This window comes from Malaclemys terrapin, chromosome 2, assembly GCF_027887155.1.
Source record: "Malaclemys terrapin pileata isolate rMalTer1 chromosome 2, rMalTer1.hap1, whole genome shotgun sequence".
Classification (NCBI taxonomy): domain Eukaryota; kingdom Metazoa; phylum Chordata; order Testudines; family Emydidae; genus Malaclemys; species Malaclemys terrapin.
The window spans coordinates 90,342,015-90,358,538 of NC_071506.1; the positions used below are offsets into that span (position 1 = coordinate 90,342,015).

A 16,524-nucleotide genomic window follows, 5' to 3' on the forward strand; every position below is an offset into this window, starting at 1 on the left:
ACCATTTCCAGAAAGGTAAGTACCAAACAGTTCACGGAGAACATTTTGATAGGAATTTTTTTCAGCCCAAAAATTTAGACTTGTTCTAATCCCTAAAGCACCATAAGCATTCATAAGGCCATACTGTCCTTTACATCACTCTGGCAATATAAAGGAGCCTTAAAACTTTTACACCTGTTCTATAATCCTGGGGAAATTCACAAAAGACAACGTGAACAATTCACTAAGCAGGCAAGCTGCTACATTCTGCTCTGCCCCATGCCTACCTCCTCAGAAACACCCCAAACCCTTGCCTCTCTATGCCAAGCGTGCTGCAATAGTGAGCAAGAGGGACACAAGAGTGACACGCAGGATTGCCCAGCCCTCCCATCCCCCATCCTAGTGGGGATTTATATCTCTACCGGCTGCTCCGGGTGCCTGAACCAACCTGCCTGCGCTGCTGTGGAGGGGCACATGACTGCTCTTGTGGGCTTCCCTTTGCTTCCCCATCAGAAGACTGTTTCTGCAGAGAAGCAAAGAAATCTGTGGGGGACATGAATTCTGTGCATGCGCGGTGATGCAGAATTCACCCAGAAGTAGTGGAGGAAGAGTCAACACAGCTTTTGTAAAGGGCAAACATGCCTCATCAATCTGTTCGAATTTTCTGAGGGTGTCAACAAGCATGCAGACAAGGGTGATCAGATTGCTATAATGTATTTGGACTTTCACAGAGCCTTTGACAAGGTTCCATATCTAAGGCTCGTATGAAAAGTAAGCAGTCATGGGATAAGAAGAAAGTTCTCATGGATCAGTAACTGGTTAAAAAATAAGCAGTAAAGGGTAGGAACAATTGGTCAGTTTTCACAATGGAGACAGGTAAATAAAGGGGTCCCCCAAGGATCTGTACTGAGACCTGTGCTGTTGAACATATTCATAAGTGACCTGGAAAAGGGGGTAAAAAGTGAGGTGGCAAAGTTTTCAGACGATATAAAATTACTCAAGATAGGCAAGTCCAAAGCTGACCGAAAAGAGTTACAAGGGGATCTCACAAAACTGAGTGACTGGGCAACAAAATGGCAGATGAAATTCAATGTTGATAAGTGCAAAGTAATCAACGGTGGAAAATATAATCCTAAATATACATAGAAAATGATGGGGTCTAAATTAGCTGTTATCACTCAAGAAAGAGACCTTGGCGTCATCCTGAATAGTTCTCTGCAAACATCTGCTCAGTGTGCAGCAGTAGTCAAAAAAGCTAATACAATACTAGGAACCATTAGGAGATGGAAAGATAAAAAGACAGAAAATATCATAGTGCCACTATATAAATCCATGGTACTCCCACACCTTGGATACTGCATGCAGTTCTGTCTCTCTTATTTCAAAAAAGACATACTAAGCTGGAAAAGTTACAGAGAAGGGCAACAAATGATTAAAGGTATGGAACAGCTTCTATATGAGGAGAGTTTAAAAAGACGGACTGTTCATATTAGAAAAGAGATGACTTAGAAGGGATATGATAGAGGTCTATAAAACCAGGAATGCTGTGGAGAAAGTGAATAGGGAAATGTAATTTACCCCTTCACATAACACAAGAACTAGAAAGTTAGTGAAATTACTAAGCAGTACATTTAAAACAAACATAAGGAAGTACTTCTTCACACAATGCACAGTCAACCAGTGGAACTTGCTGCCAGGGGATGTTGAAAGGCAAAAGTATAACTGGGTTCAAAAAATAATTAGATAAGTTCATGGAGGATAGGTTCATCAATGGATATTAGCCAAGATGGTCAGGGATGCAACCCTGTGTTCTGGATCTCCCTAGAGTCTGATTGCCAGAAGCTGGGAATGGATCACTCAAAAATTGTCTATTCTGTTCATTCCCTCTGAAGCACCTGGAGTTGGCCACTGTCAGAAGATAGGCTACTGGGCTAGATGGACCACTGTTCTGACCTAGTATGCCCATTTTAAATATTCTTAAGATAAAACACTGATTCGAGTTTAACAACTCTCCTCTGTTCACCCTCTCCACCTTAAGTTAACATGCAGCTTCCTCTACATTTCTTTTAGATGATTGTTTCAAGATAGAAGTACTTATTCTGGACAAAAGCAGTATCTTCAGACTCATCTCTATTCCCCACCTTGACTCAGGCATCAACTACACTAGTATAGTCAAAGCTTTATTACCCCCTAGTGTGACAGCAGTTCTACCAGTAAAAAGATGCTAAATACTATTATAGTTATTCCCATTCAGGTAAGGAAATAACTATATTGGTTTAATACACCTTTACACTGGCATAACTGCATATACTGGTAAAGGCTTTATTGTATAAGTGTTTCAGTAAAAAAAGACAAAAAAACAAACCTCATCCCCTATCTAAAATAGCTTTACTGGTAAAACTCAAGTGTAAACCAGGCCTCAACTATTTGGCTTCCCTGTCCATTATCTTGACAGCATTCCAGACCTTGAACTCTCCTCCTCCCACATATCTACAGATCTGACCATTATGAAATCTTATTCATGCTTTTGTATCATTTTGTGTGTCAAACTCCAGAGTTCTGCCCACACAGTGTGTCTAGTATACCCTCGTCCCTACAAGGATGGTCTTGTGTTCAAGAGACTAGGCTGGGATTCATGAGATCTGGGTTCTGTTGCTGGTTCCATCACAGACTTCCTGTGTGACCATATGGAAGTTACTTAATCTCTGTATCTTAGTTCCTCAACTGTAAAGTTGGGATAAATATACTTCCCAATCTCTCAGGTACATTGTAAGGCTAAATTAATTAGTGTAAGTGAGGTACTCTGATTCTATGGTGCTAAGTACCATAGAAATGTCTATAAATAAGCTTCACATAGTTCTCGTTTGTTCCAACATCCAGTTTAAACTTAATCTTTAAAAGAAAAAACGAAGCCCTCCATGAATTTTCTCCAATTTACCTCAAAGACCTTGTCTTTTCCTACTCCCAATTCCTTTCACTTATCTACCGCTAGTCTATTCTGTTACACAATTTGGTAGCTGATGGTGCAAGAGTCTTCTCTTAAGGTCCTGCCTTTTGCAGCAACCTTCCTTTCTCTCTCCACCTTACCCACTCTGTCTCACTTCACATAACTGAAATCACAGCTTTTCTCTATGGCCTATGTACCTTGCCAGCTCTCCCAAAGACTGAGAAGAAAGAAAAAACAGACTAAAGGGTCTGAGCTTGGTATTTTTTGTGATATATAAAAAAAGACAGATGGAGCAAGCCCAGGAAAAGACTAATCAGAGCAGAGAGGAGAGGAGAAACAAGATGAAGGAATAATAAACAGATGTTGGAAGGGGCAATAATTAGGCAAGCAGATACTTGCCCAAAGAAAAACGGGAGTAGAAAGAAAAACCTCACTTTTAAAACAAACCCTGAGGCAGAGGGAAGGATAACAAGGCAGGACACATATTGGGAGCCTGTTTATTTGAAATCACTCAGTGACCAGAGCCATTGCTTTTCTGACCAGGAGATCCCACAAGGAGGTTCAATCGCCAATTTGATTATATTCATTGTGTTTTTGCATTACAGGGCAAAGCGCACAAAGGTTGTCATCTGCTCCTCCGCACCTTCATCTTTTTCTGTCCCCTACACAGTAGGTTAAGTGGACAAGGGTCTTTCCTACACTAAGTCCAGGAAAGCAGCAGGAATGGACAGAATATATCCAGAATTCCTGAAAAACCTTGGTCTGAAGGTGGCTATTAGTCTTCTTCAGCAACGTCCACTTTTCCGGTATAATATCAAAAGAGTGGAAAGGGGGTCAAGATCATAGTCATTCTGAAGCCCAGAAAAGAGGCTACTGACCCAAAAAGCCACCAGCCCTTAGTAGTTGCTATAAACTGTTAGAGCAGCTCCTACTTCAAAGGTTACAGCAGATACTGCAACTGGTGCCCAAAGAGCAGGCCGGATTTAGAAATGGTCACAACTAGTGTGACCGGGTGCCGGACTTAACTGACTACATAGAACCCAGTTATCAGCATTAATTAAAGGCAGCATTCATTGATCTGTCTTCTGCATAAGATACTGTATGGTGCAAACATTTTCTGTTGAAGTTACCATTAGCTTTCTCATGCCAATCAACCATCAAACTCATCACCAAGATGCTGAGTAACACAAGATTCACTGTACGTCTTGGTAAATCTACCAGCAAATCACAGAGATCTGTCTGCACTATTCAATTTCTACACAAGTGAGAAGCTGGTCACATCATCCCATAAATTCATCCATGCAAACAATATTGCACTATCAACACAAGCGTCTCTCTGAAGGCAGTAGAAAAGGTGATGAACAATGACCTCCAGACACTTGAAACATATTTCAAAACTTGGCGACTGAAACCCAATGCTCTGCCTTCCATATGGAAAAAAAAAAAAAAAAAAAAAAAAGTACCACTGAAAGTGGATTTTTATGATCTGCCTCTACCACATGAGTACAACCCAGGGTACCTTGGAGTTACCCTCAACTAGATGCCAAACTATCGTCAATACCTTGATAACACCTAAAAGAAGGACTAACATCATCCAGAAGCTCACTGGCACATCTTGGGGATGATATGCATACATGCTTCGAACATCAGTACAAGCTCTGGTCTTGGCAACAGCAGAGTATTGTGTGCCAGTGTGTATGCAAGAGCTTCCACACCAATCTCGTTGACACTGAAATCAATGTCACACTCAGGATTGTTAGTGGTTCTCTCAAATCAATGCCAACCAATACTGGGAATCTCCATTTTGGAAGGCATCGTGTCAGTCAACATCATGTGAGATGCTGCTGTGGTCCAGGAGTACAACAAGATCCTGGCCACTCTGGCCCAATTCATACACCTAGACCTCAATTCACTCCCTCTCTCCCAACTGAAACCCAGGAAGCCTTTCCAGATCCACATGTCAAGGAAACAGGCCAGCAGAAAAGCTGCCAGCACTCGCTGGCTCGAGTCCTGGACTGCTTGCAATGTTCCAATCAAAGACCTGATTGAAGATACAATGAAAAAGTCCAGGCACTTCGCCTTCCCCCTATGCAGCTGGCAGCACTTAACCCCATTTGGGCAACGCACAGAAGGTGCAGATAACTCCTCCACAAACGGAAAAACCAAAGAACCACCAAATTGTGGCTGTGGTGAGGTACAAACCCACGGGACACACCGGCTCCCTTCGTGGTTGCAGGCTGGCTCGTGGGTGGGGGCACTTGCCTACCCCCGAACGGCGTTAGGATGCGGGCGGAGACTCACACAGACACACACAGACAAGCTGGCAGTGGCACGAGCCCCCCATGCGCGCAGGGCAAAGCCCTGGCATCAGCCGACCCAGCACGCGCGCTTCCAACGGTGGAGGGGGCTATTCGCCGGTCTCCCCCGCCCCTCACCCTGGTCAGCTGCTGCCGGATGATCTGCTTCAGCTCCGAGGCTTTCTCCGGGGGCAGCGCCATGGTGAGCCCCAAGCACGGCAGCGCTTACAGGACACGCGCCCTGCCCGGTGCCCAGCCCCGACCCGCCCTCGCTCATGCACCGCCTGCGGGGCTCCTCTCCCCCAGCCCCACCCACCAGGCTCAGCGGCCGCGCACTCCCTTCTCCCCGCAACCGCTTTTCGAACTGGCGCACAACTAGGGCGCGAAGGTGCCTCACTCAAACGCCTGATGGAAACCAGACTCTCCTCCATCGCAGGGGTAGGAAACTGCTCCCTGCAGCAATGTGCTACCGGTAGCAGTTACTGATAGGTAGTGGATTGTAAAAAGCTGCTGTTGTAAAAAACTGCTACCTGATGTAGCAAATGCCTACAGACAGCAGTTTGTCCCCTGCACTCATGGCAGGACAAAGTATTCTCTAGACCATTCCTAACCCATGTACGTCCAACCTGCTCTTAAAAATCTCCACTGATGGAGATTCCCTTCCCTAGGCAATTTATTCCGGTGCTTAACCACTCTGACAATTAGGAAGTTTTTCCTAATGTCCAACCTAAATCTCCCTGGCTGCAATTTAAGCCCATTGCTTCTTGTCCTATCCTCAGAGGGTGTGGCGAACATTCTTCTCCCTCCTCCTTGTAACAACCTTTTATGTACTTGAAAACGGTTATCATGTTTCAGGCTTCCCTCATAGGTCATGTTTTCTAGACCTTTAATCACTTTTGTTGCTCGTCTCTGGACTTTCTCCAATTTGTCCACATCTTTCCTGAAACGTGGCACCCAGAACTGAACACAATACTCCAGTTGAGGCCTAATCAGCGTGGAGTAGAGCGGAAGAATTACTTCTCGTTTCTTGTTTACGACACTCCTGCTAATACATCCCAGAATGATGTTCTTACTTGAGCATGGGTAGGGGTTTTTGTAGGGAAAGAACAATGGTTCAAGGGGAACACTAGATATGTTTGTGGGCAAACTGATGCTCAAGGGAGTATACCAAAGTTGTTTTGTTCAGGCTAGACAATAGCAACTGATCATTCCTGGCTATGACCGTGTTCCTACGAGGAAGCTCACAATGCAATTAGTCAGCTTCAGTATTTTGGATACCAATAAAGGATTTATTACTAGAATTGATCTGATAACGACTGAGCTGGCTGTGTGCTGGTGTGGGTTCATTAACATCTGGAGCAGAGATTCCCCCATCATGCAGACCTTTCCTGCTTTTCTGGTCCCAGGGTTCAGTGCGGTTCTTGCCTTGGAATCTCTGTTCTCCATTCTGTATGCTAATGGGGATGCCTCCCTATCTCATCCTTGATGCAAATGAGGCTAGGGGAGTTTCCTTAATCCCCTCACCCTTGTCCGGAGGGGTTTAGGTGTGTCTTCCACTGCCTTTTCATTGCTTTTTGTAAGTCTGTCTTCTGATTGGTTTTGGTTCAAGCAGAGACTGGTGCGGGGGGGGAGGGGAAGGAGGTCTTTCGTGAGTCAGAGAGGCTGGGTACTGAGGTTCTGAGCCCTGATTCCTCAAGAACACAGAGCTGACAGGTAACACATGCACTATGTGCGGTGTATGCTGCTACTTGTATTCTGTACTGGTGTGAACAACCCTCACTCCCCAGTGCTCCTCGTGGTCCCAGAGCTTCCCCTGGCTTTCACCAGCACAGACACTGCTCCCACCACCTTTGCTTGAAGATGTACCACCTTCTCTTCCTCCACACCATGGATCAAGCTTTAAAGCCATAACTGAGCTTCCAGTTGGTAAAGTGTTCGTGATCTCTATAAAACATGACATAGGTTGATTGTAATTGTTGCTACTGAGGATCTCAAACTCAGGCAAACCTTAGTAGGGAAGCAAAGAGTTCTATTGAAAAACTGACGTGGTGTTTTTGGTGAGGTGAATAGCTCTTTAGAGGTTCAGGCTTCTCCCACGAAAAAATGAGCCAGTGAAAGAAACAAACCTACCCTGCTATTTACATTAGGAGGATAATTGATGCTGAATACTGCAGCTGACAGAATGTGATATAAACAAGTATCGCACAGAAAAAATATTTCACTGCAGTTTTCCACAGAAACTGAGATGGGGGGGTAACTCATGTTTTTAAATCATCACACAAATTAATATTGGCTATACAAGCCTACTATGAAGCACTATATCTACATCCTCCCTGGTTTCTTGTTGTAATTTTGCACAACTCTGTTAATGGAAGTATTGGGAGCATAAGCTTTCGTGGGTAAGAACCTCACTTCTTCAGATGCAAGAAGTGAGGTTCTGACCCACGAAAGCTTATGCTCCCAATACTTCTGTTAGTCTTAAAGGTGCCACAGGATCCTCTGTTGCTTTTTACAGATTCAGACTAACACGGCTACCCCTCTGATACTTAACTCTGTTAATGAACTTCTCGAATGCAGTGCATTCATTTTTGGTGGCTTCTCATGTGTCAGATACTTCCAATCCTTTATGATATGCTCATGATTAGGCAGAAGGTGACTTCTTTCAGAAAACAAAATTCTATTCAATGAGGGAAAAAAATGGTCAGCTGTAGCAGTTGTGACTGGGAGTAAAAAGAGATGAATTCCAACTTCTTTCATCCCAGGAAACAAAGCACAAAAATTGGGTTGAACCATTAGTGATGATAAAGAAGAAGTTGACATCAAATCTACATTTGTTCATCCCCCCTCTTCCTTCCCTACCTCTGCACAGCAAGCAGGAGTCTCTGGGAGCAGCTCCAAGGCAGAGGGCAGGAGCAGCACATGGCAGTGGGGGGAGGGACAGCTGCAATTGCTAGCTTGCTGGGCGGCTGCAGCACAGGGAACTTAGAGGAGCGGGGAGCTGATGGAGAGGCTGCCGGTCCACCCTGGTTCCAAGCCCCCAGCTGCAATGGGCTGCTCTTCCTGCAAGGAGTAGACAAAGCAAGCGGCTGCCAAACGACATTAGAAGGGAGCATTGCACAACTTTAAACAAGCATGTTCCCTAACTGATGAGCAACTAACAATGAAACAACGTTAATCGGGACGACTTTAAGTGAGGAGTTACTGTAACTAATTGACCACTGGAGGGGGTATTGGGAAATTCAGGGGAGTGTACAGACCCTTGGGGGCGGGGGGCATGTAAGGAAGACCGGGTTTCACTGAATTAAGTCTCCTGTTGCAGCACCTCAGTAGGTTACAGCAAAGAGGAGCTGCAGTGACTAGGCATTCGGATGCCTGTGCCTTTAAGAACCCAGCCCTAGGAAGCCCCTGCTGAGAAGTGCTGTCTGTGAGAGGGGAAATAAAAAAGCCCCTTGGCTCCCCCCCCGCTATTTTTTTTTTTGCCAAACACTAGGGTCTCAGCTCTCTGGGGTAACTGTTACCCTCTCTGCCCCTGTCTGTGCCAGGTGTTTGCCCTCTGTCACGCTCTGGCAATGCCTCACCCCTAGGCTTAACTTCGTCTCCTTCCCCCCATCTCTGATTTTGCCCTTCATCCCCCTATCCTAACCCTGCCCCCAGCTGCTCCCCTTGACAAGTCAATTGTTGCCCTCTGCTTAGACCATGGCCACCCCCTCTTCCGATTTTCCCCCTTTGCCCCTTTTTAACCCCTCTAAAAAGAAGTCAGCTGAACCTTACGCCTACTAAGGGCAGGGTGAAGGGCAGTGGCTTCAGCAGATGTTACTGAGCATGCTCAGTTTGTGTGAGGGTGCTGAGTGCGCCCTAAGTAGCACGTTCCTACAGAGAGCAGTTTCCTACACTACGCCCCCCACCCTGTCTGGGCTCCAGCTGCGCATCAGAGGACCCCCTGCAAAGGAGCCCTACGGGGAGTGGGGCGGGACAGGCGGTTACAGGGGGCGCCTAACGCCTCCCTCTGCCTCGCCCAGGCGTCAGGCGAAGGCGCCGCAGAGCGGCAGGCCCCCGCTGGAGGACAGACGCACACGCACCGCACCGCTCCCTCCCGGCGGGATGTTTGTGCCCTGCGGCAGTTCCGCTGCTCCGGACTTTGAAGACTTCACGCTCCTGCTGGTAACAAGCCCCCGCCCCCTCGGTCCCGTCCCCCGCCCGACCCGGCTCAGCAGCTGTCCCGTGTCCCAGCCAAGGCCGAGCGCCCCGCGGCTCTAGCAGGTGTCAGCGCCGGGGCCTCCCTGTCCGCGCGCGGTCCCGGGAAGGGAAACTCCGCCCCCCGTCACCCCGGGGCAAGGGGGAGCAGCGGGGCGGGTCCCCCGCGGGCGGCGCAAATCGGCGCGGCCGGGCCCGGGCTGGGCTCTGGGTTCCAACGAAAGAGCCGTGTTGGCTCTTGCTGCCCGGCGGTGGGTGTCCGGGGAGGCGGCCGAGGAGTGACCCGGCTGCACCCGCTAAGCTGGGAAACAGAAACGGCTCTGCCGTGACTCTGTAGTAACCTGCGGGGAGGAGGGTGTCGCTTGTTACCCCTTCTCCCCCTCCCCATCCCGCAAACAGTACACGGGCTTAACTGTAGGCATGCGAGTAAAGTTAAGCACCGTGTACCTGTTTGCAGGCTTGGGATCCACGGTAGGGGCTATATATTCAAATACCTTGTCTTCTCTTTCGGGAATGCCACATACCCTTTCCAAAGCCATCTATGGCTGAGTTTGATGCAGTCTTCTTAATTAAGCTTTTATTTCCACTAGCAAAACAGTTGTACAACAGGACAATGAAATGTTCATTGTTTGCCATACTAAGGCTAATCTTTATGGGTAATAGAGGCAGTATGTTGTCGTTGTTTTTCAATAGGGCACATCTTGTAATGCAGTACTGATCTATTAGCATAAGAATGAAATATAGATGATATCTGCCTTCCAATATGTAAAAGGAAGCTTCAGGTTTTCATATCCCATTTTTTAAATATTAGGTAAGAGGGTAGTCATTTGAGCATATACTTAAATATATAAGTTGTGTTTTAATTTATTAATTTGAATACTCCACATAGTTGTTTCCAACTCAAAAATCACAATTGAATGTAAAAAAACTGTAATATCAAAATAGCCAATAGATGTCACTAGGTGCTAATAATTCCTTTATTAGGTCTTAAAGAATATTTTCATGATCTGTCTAGCAAAAAAATTAAGGCCCCAAATTTGTAAACACTTATCCACATGCTTAATTTTATATTGAAATGGGTCTATTCACAGATGTAAAGTTAAGTATAAGTGGTTGCAGGATCTAAACCAAAGTTTGCATTAGTAAAGCTGTTCACAAATTAGCTTTTTTTATCTAATGGTGAGGGCTTACTCTTCGGTGTTTGATTAGTCCAGTTAGGAGAAGAATTCAGATAACTTCATTTCTGACTGTTTGTCAACTATCAATTTTTTTTACTGTAATTCAGGATGTAGAACACGAATTCATTGTTTTAATGCTAAGAATCTTCTGTTATTTCAGCCAGCGGTATCAGTTGGGAATGTTGGCCAGCTGGCGGTAGATCTAGTTATTTTTACCCTCGACATGCCTAAAGTTGGTTACTTCTATACTGATTGCCTGGTGCCAATGGTTGGGAATAATCCATTTGCAACAGCAGAAGAAAACTCAACAGAGTTGAGTATAAATGCTGAAGGTATGTACTAACAGTGTATTTCCAGTGTTCCAAAGTTATGTCTCAAATGTTCAGTTGGGTCCCAAACCTGCAATGAACTATACAGAGACCCCCCCAGTGGAAATTACATCTGAAGAAGAGATGTTTTTACCCACAAAAACTTATGCCCACATAAATCTGTTAGTCTTTAAGGTGCCACCAGACTCCTTGTTGTTTTTGTAGATACAGACTAACACTGCTACCCCCCTGATACTTGACCCAGTGGAAATGGGGCTCCATGTGGGTGGAGGGGGTACACCCATGTTATGTTCACTGTAGGGTTGGGACTGTAGTTTCCTTGTAAAGCCAGCTTGTGCTGAAACAGAAAACTACAATGTTGAAATAATATAGTATGTGCCTTTTTATTTATCTAAATTACTGTTCCAATCTGATAATTTCCAGACCAAAATTGCCACATTCCTGTTCTTAGATTACTTAAGTGAACCACTTTAAATGAAGAGCTGTAACAAGAACTCTTATGACTTATCACTAGGGCTGCAGGTTTATCACACGGGGCAGCAATGTTTACCTAAATAAGACATTGCTCAGTGATAATTCTAAGGAAGTTAGCCTTCACAGGAAGGACTGAAAACATTCATCCAAGTTCTCTCAGTGTTGTTTCTCTCCACCGATGGGTATATTGTCATGCTAATACTTGTCTGCATCACACTTCCACATCTCTGTACAAAGCAGGCTGCTGGCCAAACGTTTGCAGGATGGTGAGCATCTGGCCTTTGCAGACCAGCATTTGCGTAGTTAAAGGATTGATCAAGCACGCATAGTATTTCACGCACATGTGGTTCAATCAGTCCATCCTATAAGGCTTGTCCAGGCCCAATAGGAGAGGATAGTTGTGGATGTGCTTGATCATCCCAGAGCTTTTCCATTACTTATCAAGAGGGAAAATTGTTAGCAGGTATAAATACAGCCCTTGTTGGTGGCAATTTTTCTCCGTTTGTCTGCTTCTTGGAAAACATCCACTAGTGTAGTTCTGCAAGTGTCGTAATGTTGGTCTTCAAATGGTAAATGCGGCATATGAACACCTCCAGTGTGTTTGACCTCATGAGTGACTGTCTTAGCTATTCTGAGAACCTACAGAGGGAAGAAAGAGTTCTTCAGAAGCTGAATTAAATGCCTTCCAGTAAGATAATGTGGTGTTTCCAGCCAACTTTCAAGTAGTCACATCCCGAAAGAGTGGGAGCGTGGCAGCTTTTAATGGTCTGAGTGAGAGAAAGATATCTCTGAGGAATATACAAGAATTCTCTTACCTAGTAGCAGGCACAAAAAAACAGAATCTTGTGGAAGTATTGGGGGGAGTCTCTCAGAGAGAACATTTGTTTTGTGCAAAAATCTAGAGTTTAGTAGCATCTCCTTTTGTGTCGCTGATGACATGCAAGATCATTTTAGTGTCAGCTTCCTCATGGGAACTATGAAGAAAAGCCTCAGAACAGTGCCAGGCAGCAGTTTCGCTACACTGTATGATGATTTTTTGAACAATTCTTGGCCTGCTGGAGTGTTTTAACTGCAAGGCATGCAGTTAACTCATCCTTTGTGTGAATATGAGATGGTAGCTTCTTCAGCTGGACGTTGGAGATTTATGTACTGGATAGGTGCAATACTTTGGAGCCTCTTCGATCTGGTAATATTTTTAATTGATTTCTCTGCATATGTGTCAAACACCAGGTGGTCTTGGTCATAGGTCAGGTATTTTCTCTGTAACCTCGTAATGAAATGTTCAGCCAAATCTCAGCAGGTATTAATGGTTTCTGGTTTGTCAAGAACTTAGACATCAGCCATACCATCTATGATTGCTGTGCTGAGAGGCCTCTGCTGTCAGAAGGTACTGGTCACATTTTCAGGTGCTGGGTGAGGAACAGCATGCAGAATGCACATTAGTTTGCTTTTTGCTTGGCACATATGCATTGTTCCATCACATTCAAACATTGATTGATTGTGGTACCATGGGTCACTTGTACTTTATCAGCTGCACTAGGAATTTGTCACGGATTTTGGAATGAATTGTTAAACCAACAGCCACTTGTAGTGATAGATTAGGCATATGCTGCACAGTTATCATGTATATGTTGGAAACCTGCCTTTCACTCAAGCACTCCTATGTGAGGCTTGGTGATAAAATGGCAGCCTTGTGCCCCACTTGCTTACTGTAATACTTGCTGGTGCTGAAGTCACTGCAACCACCAGTGCACCACTTAAAGTAACATATGTAAAGTATTACAATATTATTTTTTTTTGTTAGGTTTAGCAGCAGCTTTGGATTCTTGAAACGCCCACGTACTGCAGGACAAAATGCTTTTTTGTAAAAATGTAGCAGTTGCAGACAGTCTTCATATTACTGTTAACATCAATGCTTTCTTTTGCTTTGGGTAGTTCCATGTCTTTTTTTGCAGCTTTGAAGGATATGTGCTGTGATTTATTTCTGTGGACAGGATTGCTAAAAACTGCATCCATATCCCACAGTTCCCCTTTAATAAGTGGTTTAAGAGCCTTTTAGAGTAGGATTTGTTCCTCTTCAATCATGTTTGAAGCACATTTCTCTGTAATTAGTCTCTGCAGCAGCCATCGCTAACACCTTCCCACCCATAAGAGCAATGGTTTCCAAACTATGGATTGCACCCCCAAATGGAGTTGCACCATCAGCAGATGAGTTATGGGTCCAGTTGGCCGTGCTGTCTGCCCCCAGTGTTTCCATACTTGGTCCATGAATGCTGCACCAGGAGGCTGTCACTTTTATCTACAAAATGGCAGCCTCCTCATGGCATGACCTTCCACATACGGTGCTTGTGAGGTCACGTTACGTGGAGGCCACCATTTGGTAGATCAAAACAGCCTCCTGGCGTTTGTGGAGCAGATACAGACAGGTTGGGTGTGCGGATGGCAATTTGCATCATCCAGCTGTGCAAGCATCCAGCTCAGGGACCTGAATGCAGAAGATCCTTATCTGTGGGCAGCAGCCCTATCAACAGAGCATCCTCTGTGCTTGAGCTGGTGGGAGCCTATGCTAGCCTTTTCTGAGATAGGACTCTGCAGTGTCTTGTAAGGTCCATAAGGTAGGGCCCATATCTTCCTTTATGGCAACCTGAGTACTCTATTGGCACTCAATAAAGAATCATTGTAAGTCACTGTTTCTCTATTGCCCTAAGATCACCACACAGGGCCGCCTTAAGTCCTGGCTGCCTTTGCTTAACAGTGAATTCCTCTTTGATTTGTGATAAGAGGCACAATCGACTAATTTTTACACTGAATTCCTGCCTTAGCCTCAAGCAGTGACTCTAGTGTTGCTGTTATGAACAAAAAACAGGAATTCAAGAAATGTGCTTGCAAATATGATGAGGCTTTCTTTGATTTGATTATAGCTTCACCAGAATTTTGGTCAAGAACGAAGAAAGCCCAAAATGCCTGCTATGTCACACAGTGTTATCTAGTGAAAGCATGACACCTAATACAGTTAAATTACACTTGGAAACCCTTCACTAGGAGCATATAAGAAAACGAAGGTAACTTTTCCAGCGCTGGAAAAAAGAACTTTTGTGTCAACAAGTGCAATTCAAGAGAGCCATGTCTGTTTCTGAGCAAACTCAGAAAGCACCATTTGAGGTGAATTACGATATCTCACAGTCCAAGAAGCCTCACAAAATTGGATAGATTTTGATTTTTGCCAGCTGCAATCAATAAGGGGAACATAATATGTTGGGAAACTAAGGCAAATAAACTCAAAGCCATAGCACTCTCCAACAACACAGTGAAGCAAAGGATTGAGGTGATAGCAGCAGATCAGGAAAACACACTGGTCGAGCATCTGAAAAACATGGATGCTTTTGCTCTTCAAGTTGATGTGAGCAGTGAGGGCCGTGATGCACAGTTCTTGATTTTAGTGAAATACACATGAGAGGGTGCAATTCTCGAAGTCACTGTGTTCTGTCTCCCTCTTTCCAGTCATGAGATGGCACAAGGAATGTTCAAGTGTCCTGTGGTGCTACATGTAAGACAAAAATATATTGTGTGATTAAATTGTGGGCTTTTGCACAGTTGGAGCTTTGTCTATGGCAGAACACACAGCAGGTCTGCATGCCTTGATAAAGAAAGTTGCTCCGTCTGCTGTATGGAGTCATTGCAGGAGTCTCGGAACAACTGGTATCTAAAGCTCTGAGTCCAGAGCTATGTGATGTTTTGCAGCTGATCTCATCTATTATGAACTACATCAAGACTCAGTCTCTTTGCACATGTCTGTTTGCAAAACTTGGTGAAGAAATGGGGTCTGATCATGATGTGGTGTTATTCCACAGTGAAACTCTTTGGCTGTCAAGAGGAAAAGTACTTGGATGATTTTTTTAACTGAGAGATGAGCTGTGTATCTGTGCAATAGACTGCAAAAAGGATGAATTTAGCTTTCTGTTTGACCAAAGGAAGATGTGCTTATGTCACCGACATATTTGGGAAACTGAATGAACTGAATATAGGTCTGCAAGGAAAAAAACACCCACATCCTTCATCTGAGTAATTTGAATCATAGGATTCATGAGAAAATTGTTTTCTGGAAGAATAATCTATTGAAGTCAACCTATGAATCCTTCCTGCAGCTTTGCCCCCTTGGAAGAGGCTGCAGCTATCAAAAGCTGGCTTACCATTTCACCAAACTCTGGTTCCAAATGCTTAGCTAGTAACTTCCACCAGTTCAGTGGTTTGTTTTTAAAACTTCAGAGTCAAACATACTGAATTTATTTTTAATAAATTATTGAATATTTTTATTTAGTTTAAATTATTTTAATTAATTTTTATTTAGAATATCCTTTTTTATCCACTGTTATAAATCATATTAATCTGAACATGTCTAACCCTACATTATGCACTTGTTTTCTTTACACAACTGTTTTTTTTTTTTTTTTTTGCAGTGTATTCTTTACCTGCTAAAAAGCTTGTGGTTCTCCAGATCAGATCACCGTTTGTAAAGGTATGTATATTATTGGTTGTTCCCACTGAGTCTATTGAAAGCTGAATAAGAAAATGTTCATATCCAAATTCTTTAGCAGTCAAGAGTCATGTTAACCATTTTTTGAAATAAATCCAAAAGTAACTATAGCTGGAGAAAGATTCCAGTACAGTAAATTGCTTCTCTTTAAAACGACTCTAAAAATTGTTTCTGGCAAGGCTTCTATCCAGCAAATATATAAAATAATGGGAAATAAGTTGGAATCAAAATCTTTCTAAACTGTTGTAACTAGTAAGATGCTTATCAAACAAATACACTTGAAAATTGCCATTAATTACCTAATTGTTTATCTACTGTTTGAATTAAACTCCGGTTGTGGACTGCTGAGAAACTACAAACTGGACTTAATCAGACGATAGGTGCATGATGTTGTATATTTAGTTATTGTCACTAGGATAGTGGCAGTATTTAATCCATTTATTTTTGGAAAATATCTCCTTATAATTAAGGCTATGTTTTAGTCACAGGTATTTTTAGTAAAAATCATGGACAGGTCATGGACAGTAAACAAAAATTCATGGCCCGTGACCCATTCATGATTTGTACTATATACCCCCAGACTAAATCTGCG

At 43.9% G+C, this 16,524-nt stretch overlaps 2 protein-coding genes across 5 annotated transcripts in view; one reads left to right on the forward strand and one right to left on the reverse strand.

Moving 5' to 3' along the window:
- The window catches only part of CEP76 (centrosomal protein 76), a 41,469-nt gene extending 36,001 nt beyond the window's left edge, over window positions 1–5,468 (reverse strand). The window contains exon 1 of the mRNA XM_054018962.1: window positions 5,362–5,468. Within this exon, the coding sequence (XP_053874937.1) occupies window positions 5,362–5,424 (63 nt within the window). The 5' untranslated portion in view covers window positions 5,425–5,468. The remainder of the gene's footprint in view (window positions 1–5,361) is intronic.
- Window positions 5,469–9,172: 3,704 nt separating this feature from the next.
- The window catches only part of PSMG2 (proteasome assembly chaperone 2), a 45,920-nt gene continuing 38,568 nt past the window's right edge, over window positions 9,173–16,524 (forward strand). For 3 of the 4 annotated variants that reach the window (XM_054016753.1, XM_054016752.1, XM_054016754.1), the window contains exons 1-3: window positions 9,173–9,384; window positions 10,756–10,927; window positions 15,856–15,914. In XM_054016753.1, the coding sequence (XP_053872728.1) occupies window positions 9,325–9,384; window positions 10,756–10,927; window positions 15,856–15,914 (291 nt within the window). In that variant the 5' untranslated portion in view covers window positions 9,173–9,324. The remainder of the gene's footprint in view (window positions 9,385–10,755; window positions 10,928–15,855; window positions 15,915–16,524) is intronic. The other variant, XM_054016751.1, reaches the window with a different exon arrangement.